General features: G+C 39.5%; 1 protein-coding gene across 1 annotated transcript in view; it reads left to right on the top strand.

Moving 5' to 3' along the window:
• TCTE3 (t-complex-associated-testis-expressed 3) overlaps positions 1–11,780 on the top strand; it is a 14,347-nt gene extending 2,567 nt beyond the window's left edge. The window contains exons 2-3 of the mRNA XM_011377491.2: positions 6,935–7,141; positions 11,603–11,780. Coding sequence (XP_011375793.1) covers positions 6,935–7,141; positions 11,603–11,713 — 318 coding nt within the window. The 3' untranslated portion in view covers positions 11,714–11,780. The remainder of the gene's footprint in view (positions 1–6,934; positions 7,142–11,602) is intronic.
• Positions 11,781–16,408: the final 4,628 nt, after the last annotated feature.

Consider the following 16,408-nt stretch of genomic DNA (forward strand, 5'->3'; position numbering starts at 1 on the left):
AACAGCAGCAGACTCAGTAGTTGAAGAATATAGAGGGAGAAAAATGTGGAGATTATGTCCACTAACGTCTAAAATTGAAAATGTCATTCGATTTTATTGGTGGTATTACACCAGGATTTCTATAGTCTGAAACTGTATTGTAATCAAAATCCCCATCTTCTATTGAGACAGGAAAAAAAGAATTTTTCCAAGGATACAAAATTGTAATGATAGAGCTGAGACTAGAAACTGTGTTGTGGTCCACTTATAATGGTTTCTTTTCACACCTACTTGATGGGACCCATAATTGATAGAATGAAGGAGAGATAACAGGCAAAACACTAATTTTGAAGATCCTAAAACATTTCAAACAAAAAATTCTCAAAATAGTCATAGCAACATTTCAGGTTCTAATAACGGCTCTTTGGTGTCTGCGTTTTACAGAAGAAAGAACAAACTAAGGAAAAAAATAGGCAAAGTTTACTCAACCAAGAAGAAAAAGGAAGGCTAGGAACCTTACTCTATTGGACTTTAAATTTTATGCTCCCATAAACTGCTGTATTCCTGGAAATAATTCTGAATAACAGGTTGCCTGGAGTTTTAAAAAAAATCTATTTTGAGGCAGACAAAGGTGTCTTTTATAAACTTACCGCATACAAAAGATCTGAAGTGGTCTTGAAAAATGGGTAAGCCTGAATCTAAAGGGAGATGCATAGGTACACTTGGTATATAGGCTAAAATCTAGGACTAAGGGGTCATGGACCAAGGCAGTTCTTGCCGATTTGATATGCTTGGGATCAATACAGCTGTCTTTAAAATCTAGCTTCCAGAGGTAAAAAATTTAAAGAGACCGATAAAGGATTTTGCAAATGCTCATTATATCTATCTGAGGACGATGAGCGTGCTAATGAGTCATGTCTAACGTTCAGGTAACTGATAATTCCTATGTTCCTGAGCATAGAAAAAATCAGGACACAGAATTTAATCAGTATAAACATCTTTTAATTTTCTGGCATCCATTTTTTTTTCTAGTATCTCAATTTTCCTTTGTAGAATTAACTAATTTCCTAATGGATATAGTTTTGGTGGGACTGTCAGTCAATTTCCTTAACTTTGCGGTGAAGATAAGACCAAAACTAGGCTAATTAGATGAACCGTTTCTGGAATAATGCAAGGAAATGGTTAAGATTAATTCAAAATAAGGATGGCATACTGAAATGCCTCATTGTCTAGTCATTTAACTTTCTCTTTTATTCCATGGAATATCTTTCCAATTACATTTTTGCTTAACAAGAAGTTAGTTCTTATTGCTTGCAACCAAAGATCCCAAAACCTTAGATTACCAAAAATTGAAAACTTGATTAGTCTCACTTGAATACATATATTTGAAAATCATAAATCCTAGCAAATAGCATTTAGAAATACATTAATGTAATGGCATCTTATGATCAAGCTTAGTTTGTTCTAGGATGATAATTAGGCTCAGTGTAAGGAAATGTGTTAAATAATTAAATTCGTGTTTTTAGTAGCTGCAAAAATTGATCATATTTTAAATCTATTCCTAATTTTAGAAGTGATTACCAAGATTTTTCCTTAATAAAAGGGTAAAATGCTCTTAAAGAGAATACTAAATTAAGCCAATAAGATATAAGGAAAAAATGATAAGAGACGTGAGTTTTCAGCGTATTGGAATCTCTAAGTGTCATTTTCTAACCATGCGTGCACGCCCTTTCTCCAAGAGAATCACTGCATTTGGGCGTCGTAGCCCTTAAATATGTTGGAAAAGGAGATGGCAATTGACCCTGGAGACAAGCATTCTCTTAATAATTTTAAAAACAAGGGTTTTGTTTTTTAAGTGGTTTAAGGAATTGACAATGCCTCTCTTCCCCAGCTAAAACTTAAAGCAATCTGATAGATGATCAAAACAGCAAATTTGTTTCTGATGAGAGACTTCTTCTGTCAGCCAACATGGAATAACTCCTATGAGAAGCTACTGAAAATAACAAAATATATGAAGCAGTTGTTTCCATTGGTTGGATATAAGGCAGGACAGGATAGTTTTCTCTGAGGGAGGAGAAATAGGAAAGGTAAGCCCCAAGATTCCCTTTAACTTACTGAGGAATCCCAGCCCACATCTTATGGAGAGGTCTCCCTTAGTTCAGAAGCATTTGCGAGCCAGGGTAGGTCACAGTGGCATGAGTCTGCAGAATACAGTATTAAGAGACAGCTGTACAAATAGCTGCAGATATCTGCAGAGGATTTTCCTCAAATTTCCAGCATAGCGAACTAGTACATCTGGTGTGAAAACTACCTGTGGCCAAAAAAAGAACCACCCAAAAGGAGCAGAAAAAGGAAACCTCTGACTCACACAAATAAGTTTGTGTTCCCGCCAGTGAGAGTGGAAAGCCATGTAAATCATCGGGCATTGGTTACAGTGCTAAATGTATTATCTCAGTAGTGGGGGGTGGAGGTGGGGGAGGAGTAGCCCTAGACTTAAAGATTTCTCCAGTCTGGCCTATCAAAGCTTAAAAGCAAGCCTCAAGAAGGTAGTAACTGTTTCCAAGTTACTACCTTCTAGAAGAAAGCTCAAGAATGCTTATGGGATTTCAAAAATATACAACAAATAAGGTGAAATTCACAATGTCTGGTGTCCAACTAAATACTAGCAGACCTATAGAAAAGCAGGAAAATACAACCAAGAAACAATAAATACACCCAGAAATGATGCAAAGGTAGAATTACTATAAAAAGACACAAAAGTAATTATTATAAAATAGTTATTGTATTAAATTAGTTTTTATTAAAGCACCTAAGTAATTAAATTATAAAACATTATTACAATCTATATGTTCAAGCGTGTAGAGAAAAGATCGATCATTTTAAATCCAAACTGCTACAGATGAAAAATATGATGTCAGAGATGTAAAATACACTGAATGGCATTAACAGCAGATTGGACTGCAAAACAAAGGATTAGTGAACTCATAGACAGCAATAAGAAAACCTGAGGAAAAAATATTAGGAGACATCAATGAGCTACGGGGAAATTTCAGGCAAAAATTTTCAGTCCCCAAGTGAAGAGAGGAAACTGGAAAGTCAAAAAATATTTGAAGAATTAATGAGAAATTTCTAAATTTGAAGAAGCTCGAACTTCAAGCAAAAGAAAAAATTATGCTGAGACATGTAGTAATTGCTTAAAATCAGTGACATAAAACTAGAAAATCAACTAGGAAAAAAAAAATACAAAGGAACAAAGAAGAAATGACAGCAGACCTTTCAGAAAGAATGCAAGCCAAACAAGACATCTTTAAATTTCTGAAAGATACTTGAGGAAAAAAATACCAACCTAGAATTCTATACTCAGTGAAGATAATCTTTCAAAAAACAAAGAGAAAATGAGTTTTTCAGACATATGAAAGCTAAAAGAATTCCTTACCAACAGACCCACACTATCAGAAATGTTAAAGGAAGGCTTTCAAGAGGAATAGCATAGGAGATGTAAATCTAGACAAAGAATATAAAGCAGTGTGTGAGTGGTAAATACGTTGATAAGTGTACAGATTTTTCTTATTTTTAAATTTATTTTAAGATAAATTACTGATTAAATCCAAAGTAATAACGTATTGTTGAGTTTATAGCACAAAGACCAGAGGTGGGAGGAGGGGGAGGAAGTATACCATTGCAAAGCACTCATGCTATATATGAAGTCATTTAATATGATTTGAAGGTTAACTGTTAAGTTAAAGATATATACTATTAACCCTAAAACCACTACAGGAAAAGAATAAAGCTAATAGGTTAACAAATGACATGAGATGGAGTCATTAAAAATAATTCAAAAGCACAAAAAATACAAGGAACAAAGAACAGACAGGACAAATAGGAAAACAAGAAATATGGGTTTAAACAAATGTCAACCCCATTAAATGCAAATGTTATAAACATCCCAATTAAAATTCAGAGATTAATGGACTGGTTATAAAAACGAAATGATAAACTATAAGAAATTTTACTATAAAGGCACAGATTGGTTATAATGAAAAAGATGAAAAAAGATACAATGTGAACACAATAAAAAATGCTGGAGTGCCTATATTTAATATCGGAGAAAATACATTTCTAAAGAGAATTATGAGAGATGAAGAGGATCATTTTATGATGTTAAGTCAGTTTATCAGAAAGATAACAAAATCAGCGCTTTGAAAAACAGGAAGCAGAAGGACATACGTCGTTTGCTGAAATACATAATTGCAGTTGTGAATTTCAGCACACGTCTCAGTAATTCATAGAACAAGCAGACCAACTAGTAAGGATATAAAAGATGAATAATCAGATTTGAACTACTGGACTTCTATAGAATACTTCATGCAATGACAGTTGAATAAATGTTCCTTAGAAGTGCAGATGAAACATGACTAAGATACAAGTCTTGGGACGTAAAATGGGTTCCAATGACTAAACAGATTCAGATCATACAAAGTATATTCTCATCACGATGGAATAATTTAGAAATCAACAAAAAAAGAATGAAAAATTGCAAATTGATAAATGACAGACTTCTAAATAACCCATAGGTAAAAGAAGAAAAAAACACTTTGAATAAAAATTTAAAAAAACATTTCAAAAATTGTTGAATATAGTTAAAGCAGTATGTGGGAGAAATTTATAGCCCTAAATAGCTATATTAGAAAGATTTCAAATCTGTATTTCAACCATCAGCTCAAATTAGAAAAAGAGCAAATTAAACTCACAGTAAGCAAAAGAAGAGAGGTAATAAAAACGGGTAGAAATTAATGAAATAGTAAACTGAAAAACAAAATTAATGAAATCAAAGATGATAGTTTGGAAAGAGTAGGCAAACCTCCAGCCCAGAGGCTGGCAAGTGCATTCTGTGGGTCAAATCTGGCTCGCAGCCTATGGTCTAAGAATGGTGTGTGTGTTTGTAAAAGGTTACCTGGAATAGTGAGAGATGGGGGAGGAAGAGAGGGGAAGTGACAAAGACCATATTTTGCCCACAACGCCTAAAATATTTAAAAAACAAAAAGTGCCAACTCTTGTTCAAGCTGGACTAATCAAGTCAAAAGAGACAATAGCACAATGAAATGTACAAATTTCTTGAAAGACACTTATGGGCTGAATTGTGTGCCCTTAGAATTTGTATGTTGAAACCCTAACCCCCAATACCTCAATGTGAGTGTATGTGGAGATGGTTAGGTTTAAATGAGTCTGTTAAGGAGGGCCCTAATCCAGTCTGCCAGTGTCTTCATAAGAGGATATTAGGACACAGGCACACCAGGGCCAAACATGCCCAGCAGGATGATTCTCCTCAAGTTTTATGTGAAGAGGCAGCAAGAATGTGGCCATCTGCAAGCAAGGGGCCTCCAGAGAAATCTGCTCTTAGCATCTTGGTCTTAGACTTCAGCCTCCAGAACTGTAAGTAAATACATCTCTGTTTAAGGCACCGGGCGTGTGGTCTTTTGTTAGGGCAGCCCTAGCATACTCATAGACACAAACTGCTGTAGAAACATTAGATACCCTGAGTAGCACCTGTATCTATTAAGTAAAATGAATCTGTGCATTAAAGCTGTCCTGTAAAGGAAACTCCAGGCCTAGATGGCTTTTCTGCTGAGTTTCTACCAAATGTGTTCTGGAAATTGGAAAGGAAAGAATTCCCAATTCATCCTACGAGGCCAGCCTTACCCTGCTATCAAACCCGGAGTAATGACAAGAAAACAGAGCAATATTCTTTATGAACATAAATGTAAAAATTCTTAAAATTATGGTAAATTAAATCCAACAATATATAAAGAATAAAATATATGTACTGCACCCAACATAGGAGCACCTAAATATAGGAACCAAATACTAACAGACCTAATGGAAGGAATAGTCGGCAATATAATAGTAGGGGACTTCAGCGCCTGCCTTTACACTGATGGTAGATCAGCCAGACGGAAAATCAACAAGGAAACACCAGCCACAAATGACACGTTAGATTAGATGGAATTAACAGATACATACAAAATATTCTATCCAAAAACTGCAGAATACACGTTCCTCTCAAGTACACCTGGAACATTCTCCAGGATACATCATATGTTAAGCCACAAAACAAGTTTTAATTCAAGAAAAATTAAAATCATAAAGAAGCACCTTTCATACAACAGTGTTATGAAACCTGATTTTATTTTTACAGCAATTACCACTATTTAAATTAGCTTATCTGTTTCCCTGTATGCTTTTTCGTTGTCTCAGTCCTCCCACTAGAATAACTATGAATGCGGAGTCCTTGATTATTAGTTAATACAAGTAGATCAGTGAATTCCTGCTCTTAGTAATGAAGCTCACCACTGTAATTCAGTACCTAGAGCATTTATCTGGACCATATTAGGCACTAAATATTTCCTTAAAGAGTGTTTAATGTCACCATAAATATTGACTGTCAAAAGCATGGGATGATGTATATAACAAATCACATTGTGTTATCTTTTCAACAAGAGTTATGACTGTGTTACCTAAATAATTGTATTATTTATTCAAAGATAGGTAAATAAAAGTAAACAACCTGCGGGAAGACAAGAACCACGTTTTCCTAACCTCGGAGTTGGGAGCATGCGCGCTTTCCCTTACGCACCTTGCGCGTCTCCTCGCCGCTCAGCTGCCCTCTCTGGAAGCCGCTCTCGCTTCTCTTTGTTTTGCATCATCTGCCACGGATAGTACGTGCATGCACGTTTGTGTTTGCAGATAACAGATATAGCTCAGTAGCTAGCTAGGTATTCTTTTTTCTTCTTTTACCAAATTGATAGTACGGAGTGTGTCAGCGAACCTGAGATTTATCAACTGCGTTATCATAGAATAGCATTACGGTGGGTTTCCAAACTGTGTCACCGGCTGCTTAAATCTAGCATTTCATTTTACAATTGGAAAAGTAATCTCGTCGCCCTCTCTCTTTCAGTATGCACAGATTTTAAGAGAAAGACTGAGGGAATCAATTCATGATGTTCAGTATGTGGAGCCTCCATTTGACGATTCAATTGCCGATATAGGTAAAGAGTGGAAGAGTGCCCTGGCAAAACTACGATTTGCTAACTCATACAGAATGGAGCCATTGAAAAAGTTCCAAGCTTATTCAGTAGAAGCTAAAGTCCAGCAGCTCCTAAAGGTAGGGTGATAGGTATATATGATAGCAATATCTTAGCTGTTGGTGCTTGATACGCTATATTCAGATTTATGGCAGTATAATTGCCCTAATTGATTTTTTATAGAATTTATCTCAAAGTATGAAAGTACTCTGCAGTCCCGCCAAGTCCTCACATCGATGCCATGAGCCAGGTTCAAGGGAACCTTCTTCTGTTATTTCATTCATTTTTTCATTATCCATAAATTATCTCTCAGTTTCCGTGTTCCTCCCATAATTGGAGGAATGAATAAAAAAAGAACATGTTGACTATGTATATATGTGTGAAAAATTGGTTCCTGCCTATGCTGAAACATCTTAAGAATAGGCAATCCCTAGTTTAGACTTAGGTTGTTTTCTTTTAACAGACTGAGATGTAAAGTTTATTCGAGACAGACATATGTTTCCAGGCTCGTTCAAAAACGTTTCTTCGATTTCCTAAAACTGACACTTTAATACTAATGCAGAGTCATGTGTACTAGTGGCGCCATCTGAAGGCTGCGTTGTCCTGATGGAAGGGATGCCCTTCACCATCTTTCCTGATAAAGGACCGAGTTACAGCTTTTTTACTTACAGAAAGTGTGTCGAGGGACCACTTTTTCTGAATCTGTTTTTCACCTTTGGTCCTAGTTCTGGACCCCAGGCACCCGGGAGTTTTCTGTGACCGGATCCCCTTTGCGGCACTCCCCCCAGCCAAATCCTACCCCAGAGGCGTTCCTCGTTTTAAAATTACCGCCCACCCTCCAGCTTACAAGATGCATTTCTGCAGTAACAACTGATGTGAGCTGGCTGTTAGGAAGCAAGCAAACATTTAATTTATTTTGTAAAAATGATTAATACCCCTTTAATTGTTTAAATGAATTCACCTTTATTAATATAGAAGAATAGTTAAGCAACTTACTCTCCAACCTCCCTCCACTATCACAGATATAGGTGCATTTTTAAACCGAACTGTCAGATGATATGGCTTGTGGCTACAGGAAATAAATTAATTGAACTCAATGTAATAAAATAATAATTGATTACCTTCTTCTCAGTTCTGAATATTAATAGGAAGCATTTGTGATGTGAGGGCATACAGTTCTCTGTGAGGGCATCATGTGTCTCTCACTCAGCCCTATCACATAGACTGCGTTCAAATTTATTGAAAATAGTAGGATTTCAAATTGTATTTACATATGATAATTTATAGAATTTCATTGAGCACGATGGGCCTGGAACAGTTTATTGGATATGTAGGCGGATGCTAGGGGTCTTCAAGAAACCAAAGATTTCCCTGGGTTCGAGGAGCACCGAGCATAGTTCTGGGCACAAACAGTATGTACTGGTGGAGCTCATGGCACCATCCTGTGGGAAGTGCTCACGGTTCATTGAAAAAGGGCCCTTAGGTAGCTAAAGCTTGGGGCGTGGTGGGCTGATTCAGAGGAGAGAATGCTTGTGAGTGTCCAAGAGAAAGAGCCACAGCCAAAGGCCTGAGGGAAATAAATACTTCTAGACCTCGTTTTAGATCCAGAAGCATTCTAGAAGGAACCAAAACAGCAACAAGAGAGCCATTTCTTTGGTTTTACAGGCCTATAAAATAGCTGGCAGGAGCCCAAATATTTGTTGCCACTGGAACCCAGATAGTTGGTTACTTTAGCGTTGGCCCAAGTCATTTAATCAAAAGCATGTGCTATCTGCTCACTGGATGGTCCAGGTCTGCTGATGGTTTGCATGAGAACCCCCCAAACCTGGGCTGCGGACCAATGCCAGTCAGTGGCCTGTCAGGAACCAGGCCGCACAGCAGGAGGTGAGAGGTGGGCAAGTTCACGAAGCTTCATCTGTATTTGCAGCCGCTCCCCAGCGCTGGCATCACCACCTCAGTTCCGCCTGAGAGTATCAGGCATTAGATGCTCACAGGAGCACTGGTCCCCTGGTGCCACAAAGGTTGGGGACCCCTGGTTTGCAGGAAAGTATAGTGCTTTATGGCCCACACCTATCTCCCCGCATCCGTACACTAATTCATTAACAAAGGTGATGAAAATTTTTGATTTCCTTGGCATTATCCTGGAGGCCACAGAAAAAAGCAATCAGGTGGAAAGCCATGGGGAGAGCTGAGGAAGACAGGTCCATGATGCATGCTCTGCGTTCAAGTAACCCTTGCTTTAGGAAAACCCAAATCTGAATTTTAGCAAATATACAGATTTTAAAAAGATTTCTTTCTCCTACATAAGGATTCTAAGAAGCTTTCTTTTAAAATTCCCCTGTGTCTCCCTAAAAACTGTTCGATAGAACAACCTAATAAAAGGAGACTTACAACTTAAAGGTTGGTAATGAAGAGTCACTGAACATAATTTAAAATCCAAAATAAGCTTTCTTTCAAATTGTTATTGAAATAAATTGGTAAGCATTACATTTGTTTAATATTATTTGGTTGAGAACATGTATTTTTTTTAAAGTTATATGTATTATTTCGACACATTTTCTACTTGAATTTTTAGAAAATATTTGGTTTTAAAATTAAAAATTTTTTTTTTAAAGGAAAGTCTTAAAGATGTCAAATATGACGATAAAGCCTTCTCTCATTTGTCGCTTGAATTAGCAGACCGAATATTGATAGTGGTCAAAGAATTTGGGTACTACCGTTATAAGTTTATTATAAAAGTATTATTTATTCAAAAGGCTGGTCAGGCAATAAATGTAAGTACCCCCATTGATCTAGCATCTATCAATTAGAACTATAAGGTCTCTCCTCTCTAGTGATTTGATATTTATTGGCATATCTCCAAAGCATTGCAAGATCTTGTGCTTGTGGAATGAAATGATAATTTTGTTAAGAATATGTTCTTTCACTGTATGTTATTTGAAAAGTACTAACTTATAAATGACATTTTTCTATTGATAACTTATTAAATTGTATAGCTAGCTTCCTTGATCATACCAGTTTTGACAATTTAATGTCATTTAATAATTAACCAGTAAATTCATTTTAGGCAGTAATGGGTGAAGGTGCTGGGGAAATTACGAAGAATTATAAGACATGGGCCATGATTCTCAAGGAGTTTTTACTCTAGTTGAGAAAATAAAGCGACTCAGTTTAGAGTTTAAGAAAATAAAATAATTTGGGTAGTGTAACAGCTTAGGTCTGAGAGTCCAGTTGGCCTAGATATGAATCCTGGCAGCAACACTCATGCTGTGGCCTGGGCAGGGTTTTTTTAATCTATAAAATGGGGAAGATAAAACCTCTTGCTAGAGTTGTTGCGAGTAACTAAATGAGATTATCTGCATTAAAATCCTTAACATAGTCTCAAGCACAGAGTCCTCAATAAACAGCGAGATTATTGTTATTATTTACAAATAAAGATGCAAAACCACTAGGCTATGTAAGTTTCTAGTGAGCTGAGAGTGAATCTGTGGAGCGGGGCACACTCTGCAGGCGTGGAGGAGTGAACTGCGTGTGGAAGCGTGGAGAGGAGGAGGTGGACAGGCAGACAGGTGATTCGCGGGGAGGAGAGAATTGCCACAGGTACTGTGCGTGCACCTGAGTAATGCGGAAGGCCCTTCGAGATGGTGATCAGGGCTCTGGCGAGAGCATTAAGGCAGGGCCAGGTGGTAAGAGTGACCAAGTTGGATTGTCTAGGGGTAGGGAAGGCCCTTTGACAGCTGAAGGGCAAGAAGAAATGAGCTGTGCCGAAGATCAGAGGGAACGCCTAAGCAGAACACGGAGGGCAGAGATGCCGACGCGGGGTGGACTTGCTGTGCTCCATTAACACCCGAGGCTTTTTTACGTGGGGGTCTCCTCAGCATTCCACGGAGGCGAGAGCAGACGCCTCTCTAGGGCCTGGCTTGGAAGTTGCACAGTGTCACATTCTTTTGCTCGAAGCAAGTCCCGGTGCCAACTGATATTCAAGGGGTGGAAAATAGACTCAGCCTCTCGATGGGAGAAGCCATAAGTGATCTGTGACCGTTTTTAGATGCGCCACAGAAAAGCAGGCCGTAGCCAGATCATGTGTGGCTTCATAAGCGAAGCGCAGGAGTTAGGACTTTGTCTTAACAGCCTCCTGTATGATCAGTGCCATGTCTTCATTTCAAGACACGGTCCTAACAAACTTGTGGTTGAAAATCTTTTAAGGGTGGGAAGAGTAACTGACTCCTTGCGATGGACTGTAACGCGGCAGAGTAGCATTGCATGCAGAACTGCTGGGCGCAAGTTCCAGGGGGCCTCCTGTCCCCTCCCCGCCTCTCTGCTAAGGTGGGGGTGTTAGAGGACCGCCAGCTGGCAGAAGAGAAGCCAGACCCAGGAAGCATCACTGTTAAGTCTTTTCAGGAAAGGGGAAACTGGACAGAGCGTTTTGTAACTATGACTTTCTAAGATACTGATACATCTTTTAAAAAAAATCAAACGCGTAGATCTTTAAATTCTTAATATGTTCAACCTAAAGTTGATCTTTTTAAAATTCCTTGTAGGTTGCCAGCCGATGGATCTGGGATGTTGCGTGGGACAGCTGGGTCGCAGCCAAACACGAGACGGAGACTTATGTGGCCTTGGCCTTGGTATTTGCTCTGTATTGCGAATAGTTTGTTACATGGAGTAAAGAGTGTTTGCTTCTCAACTTTCCAAAAACACATGAAATTCATAGATTTGCAAACCTCACAGTAGTTTTAATTAGCTATATTTTTATCTTTAATCGAAGCTTGATAACTTATTTTAACAACGAATAAAAGCTGGATTTCTACCTTCGTACTTACTAGTTATCATTTTTATTAACACTCTATTACCCCAAAGTAAAAAAGATATATATGAATATATGATTGCTTAGAGTGGATTATAATATGGGAAAATTATTTATCATTCTTAAATTTAAGAAAATTATAATTTGCTACAGGAAATTATGATATCACCTTATAAAGTATCAAATTAAGCAAATGTTAAGATAGATTTTGGAAAACTTCTAAAGGCAGATGTATTTTGAATGATACTCAAATAGGTCGTGTGCATTCTTTCGAAAAGAATTACCAAGTTTGAAAGAAAAAGTATTAAATATTTCCCTAACTAATACCTCTCCCCAGTCAAACGCTTCCAGACGTGTGGTCTTTCTGTTTGTTAGTCTGATAATTAGGCTCTTTTTAGACGCACAACCCAAGAAAACGCAATACATTATTTTTTTAAAACAGAGGAAAATTGTATTTCCCAGGCGTTTGATCACAGATCCAGGCTCTTCGTCTTCTCCTTGCAGACCTCCTCGTTACATTTGCTTAACTTGACAGAATTTAATCACAGTCCCATGACTGGACTGGTCACGATTCACTCCTGGGGGCTGGGGCCGAGCCCACTCCCCGAGGCATATGGCCGTGTGAAACCAGCGGAGCCAGCTGTGAGCGGTAGTCATGTCCACTGCTCTGGCTAGGAGCAGGGGTAGGGCGTGGGGGAGGCAGCCCATAACGCATGTGACAACCCGCAAGGTTTTCATAGTTATAAGCCACGCGCTGCATAACAGCGTTTGGGTCAGTGACTGACCGCATGCACATATGGTGGTGGTCCCATGAGACTGTCACAGAGCTGAAAAATTCCGATTGCCCAGTGACGTGGTGGCCATCATAATGGTGTGGCACCACACAGTACAGCTGCCTGCGGTACTCCGTACAGTAATGTGCTGTCCAGGCTTGTGGCCAGGAGTAGCGGGCCACACCTTACAGCCTGGGTGTGTGGTAGGCTGGGCACCTAGGTTTGCGAAAGTGCACTCTGATATTCCTACAATGACAAAATCGCATAATGACGCATTTCTCCCGAAGCAGCAGCTGGCTGTTGGGCAGGCAGACTTCGGAGACACTGCAGCGCAGGTCCAGGCCCCCACAGGAAAGCGAATATGGCAATAAAGTGAGTCGCATGAATTTTTGGTTTTCCGGTGCACATAAATGTTGATGCTATACTGTAGTCTACTAAATGTGCAATAGCATTATGTCCAAAAAACCAATGTACTTACCTTTATTAAAAAATGCTTTATTGCTAAAAAATGCTAACATCATCGGAGCCTTCAGCGAGTTGTAATCTTTTAGCTGGTGGAAGATCTTGCTTCAGTGTTGATGAAACCACAGTATCTGTGAAGCGCAACAAAGCGAAGTGCAGTAAAATGAGGTTTGCTCGTAATTAGAACCTGAAACACCGATTCAAACTTAATGGACAGTAAAAATGCCCATTATTGAAGAATCTGTAAACAGGAAGACAGAAAGGTACAAGAGAGTATTTTTTCCACTTATGCATCGTGATAACTTGGTTAATCCAGGATGAATAGTTTCACGTGACACAGCATATACATGACGGCTGCAGCCCTAAGAACCTCCAAAATAGGAGTTATCAGTTGCTAACCTTGGCCACAGGAAATAATAGTAATAACAAACCTGTGACATAGTTCACGGTAAGCGATGTACTTCCCTGATGAGCTTGTCAGTAAGATGCACTGCTTCATAGTTGAGTTGACTGCCTTATACATATAATTGTGTATAAAATGAGAATTTCACCTTCCTCCTAAGGTCACTGCTGTATGTGAATTGTTAGGTAATATATAATCGAGCACTTACGCCCAGCACTCGGCATTGCCCTGGAGCACACCAAGTCCTAAAATGTTACCTGTCGTTATTCAGTCCGACATCTCAGAATTACCTTTAGCTCTACCTTTTCTTTTGCCCATACCTCAACCCCCATATATATTTAGTTGTTCAATTTTGTAGATTCTAATTTTTTGAAGTGACTCACAGTTAACTTCAGTCACTATAGAAATCTGAACACCCCCTAACCTGACTCCCGGCTTCTCAAAGCTTTTCACAGTGGGTTATTGGCCTTCCTTCACATGGTTCGTAGAGTTCCTCTCTGTTCCCAGTCTCTCCTCCAGATGTATTTTGACTTTCTGTCCTTAACAGCAACCCGGCTTTTCCGTGACGGAGATGCCCACAGCCCTCTCAGGTGGAAGCTGGTTTCTCTCAGCCCCCATGCCTCAGAGCCGGAGGCAGGGTAGGCAACCCTCTGACCTTCAGAACTACAGCTCCTAGAAATGAATGTCTCTGGATATACAGTCCTTACCTCTGCACGTCACCTTGGTTTGTTCCTTCTCATCATGGGAAGACTTGAGCTACCGGATCACAAGCTCCATCTCCACTCAGCTCCTGCTGCCCTTCTCTGTGACTTCGATATCCCTGTAGCTCATCACCCAACAAGGCAGCCCTCGGTTCGCACGGTTCTGATACGCACACGTTTTACTCACACTTCGTTAAATAACACCAGTCCCTCGACGACATTGTTCAAATTTCAGTGACCACGATAGATTAACTGTGAGTAATTTCGGAAAGTACAAACTTCACAGCTAGCTCTTCAGTCCACACATCGCTATGTAGATAACATGGCATCTTGATCCTTTTTATCCGTCTGTCATTCATTGGTCACTGCACATCTGTTATTCAGCTCTTCAGTTCTCAACACAGACAACAAAACTTGTAGTTCTGTTGACTCCATGTCTCCCAGTGACAAATCCATGTGATGTTTTTTTAAAAAAATGAACCATTAAAAGAAGGAATTGACCAAAAAAGATGAAAGTGCATCGAAGAAACAAGAAGTGACGATGCTAGAAATGAAGTTGAGTGTGATTAGGGAATTTCAAAATGCGAACGGCGGAGCTGAGGTCAGATGAGAACCCAGCCTGGCTGGAGGTGCTGTAGGAACCATGGGGAGAAAGTCCAGTGCGCAGAAAAGACAAGGTGAACTTGCAGCCACGTAATCAGTTGCTCTCGCAACGGAAAGCCGCTGGTGCCAAGAAAGACTTTCTTCTACTTTGGATAGAAGACTCTAATAAAATAAAAATCCCAATCAGTTTGGCTAGCGTTTGGGCCAAAGTGTTCAAGTTGGTTGCCATGTTGAAAGAAAACTAATTACAAAGACCCTGAAAAACAACCTTTACTTCCAGCAAAGCCCAGTTCCATCACTTGTAAGTCGATGTGAATCGAGTGTTGAGCTATCTAGTAAGCAGCCAGCCCAGACCAGGATGCTGCTGTGAAATCAGATTAGTTCCAGCTGTGATTACTTGTCACAAAAGAACGAAGATGTCCAGAGGAGGTGACACTGATAAAAGTTTCCCTTTAAAAGGGAATTTTTTCAACATTGAAAATGCAAAAAATAAAATGTCGGAAATCAATCCAAACCTGGAAAGGCATATGCCGACTTATCAAGGTATAGAAAATGTAAGTTTCAGGATGAGAAGAAGACTAACAGTGCAAACTACTCTTGGTAAAGTTTTTACAAAGAAATAAAACACCAATTCTCAATGTTTCCCATGTTTTAAATTACAGTGTACTAAAGAAATGTAAGTTTCACAATAGAAAAAAATTCCATACACATTTATAATTGGCAGTAAGAGAGTTTTTAATGTTTTAACAAAAGTCTTTTTAAAGTCATAGAACAGTCACATTTTTCTTGGTCTGTGAAGTTTGCTTTCGACGATTTGCTCTGGAGTCGCCTGTGCGGTGCTGTGTGGTGACACAAAGCCAGGTCTGTGCGTCCTCGAGCTTCTCAGTGCCTGACTAACTCACGGCCAATGACCTTCGCCTTAAGCCCCGCTCCGGAACCTACTCTTTGGTTCACCCTGTAGACCCAGTTATCATCGATGTCAGGATGACCTCTCAACTCTCAGTCCAAGCAGGCTGTTCTCATGCGATGATTTCCTCCTTCCCGCCCACCGCCTGTCGTGCCCTGAAGAGGGCCCTTCTCTTCCAGCGCATTGAAATCTCCAATTCGTTGCCCTTTCCTGCTGGTTAATAGCCCTCTCCACCTCCTCGTTCAGCTTAGATGTCATGGCCCATCATTATACTCACTCCCTAACAAACATTCCAGATTCCTTTGACCCTCTTCATCCGGGAAAACCATTTCAGTGAACCCCTTTATCGCTTTCCTAGCCTGAATTCAGTAGCTAAACTTGACCAAGAACGTCGTGAAACCAGACTGACTGGTTGCACTCTATAGCCATGACCGCAAGCCTCCAGTGGGCAGACCGCTTGGCACCCTAGGGACTTTGCTCTTTACCTGCCACACCTGCTCTCCTCCCGCTCCGGTATTCCTATCCCCCTCTCCTTGCAGCTGATGATCTCGCCTCCTAATTCGTGGAGAAGTATCAGAGGAAAACCCTTCAAATTCTCTACCACCGAATGTCTAAACCGACTTGATTGGCAGCCGCATTGTTTTCAGTCCTGTGACAGTGGATGGATCCTGCTGCCCCTCTTCAAAGGCTT

This window comes from Pteropus vampyrus, unplaced genomic scaffold (assembly GCF_000151845.1).
Source record: "Pteropus vampyrus isolate Shadow unplaced genomic scaffold, Pvam_2.0 Scaffold313, whole genome shotgun sequence".
Classification (NCBI taxonomy): Eukaryota; Metazoa; Chordata; class Mammalia; order Chiroptera; family Pteropodidae; genus Pteropus; species Pteropus vampyrus.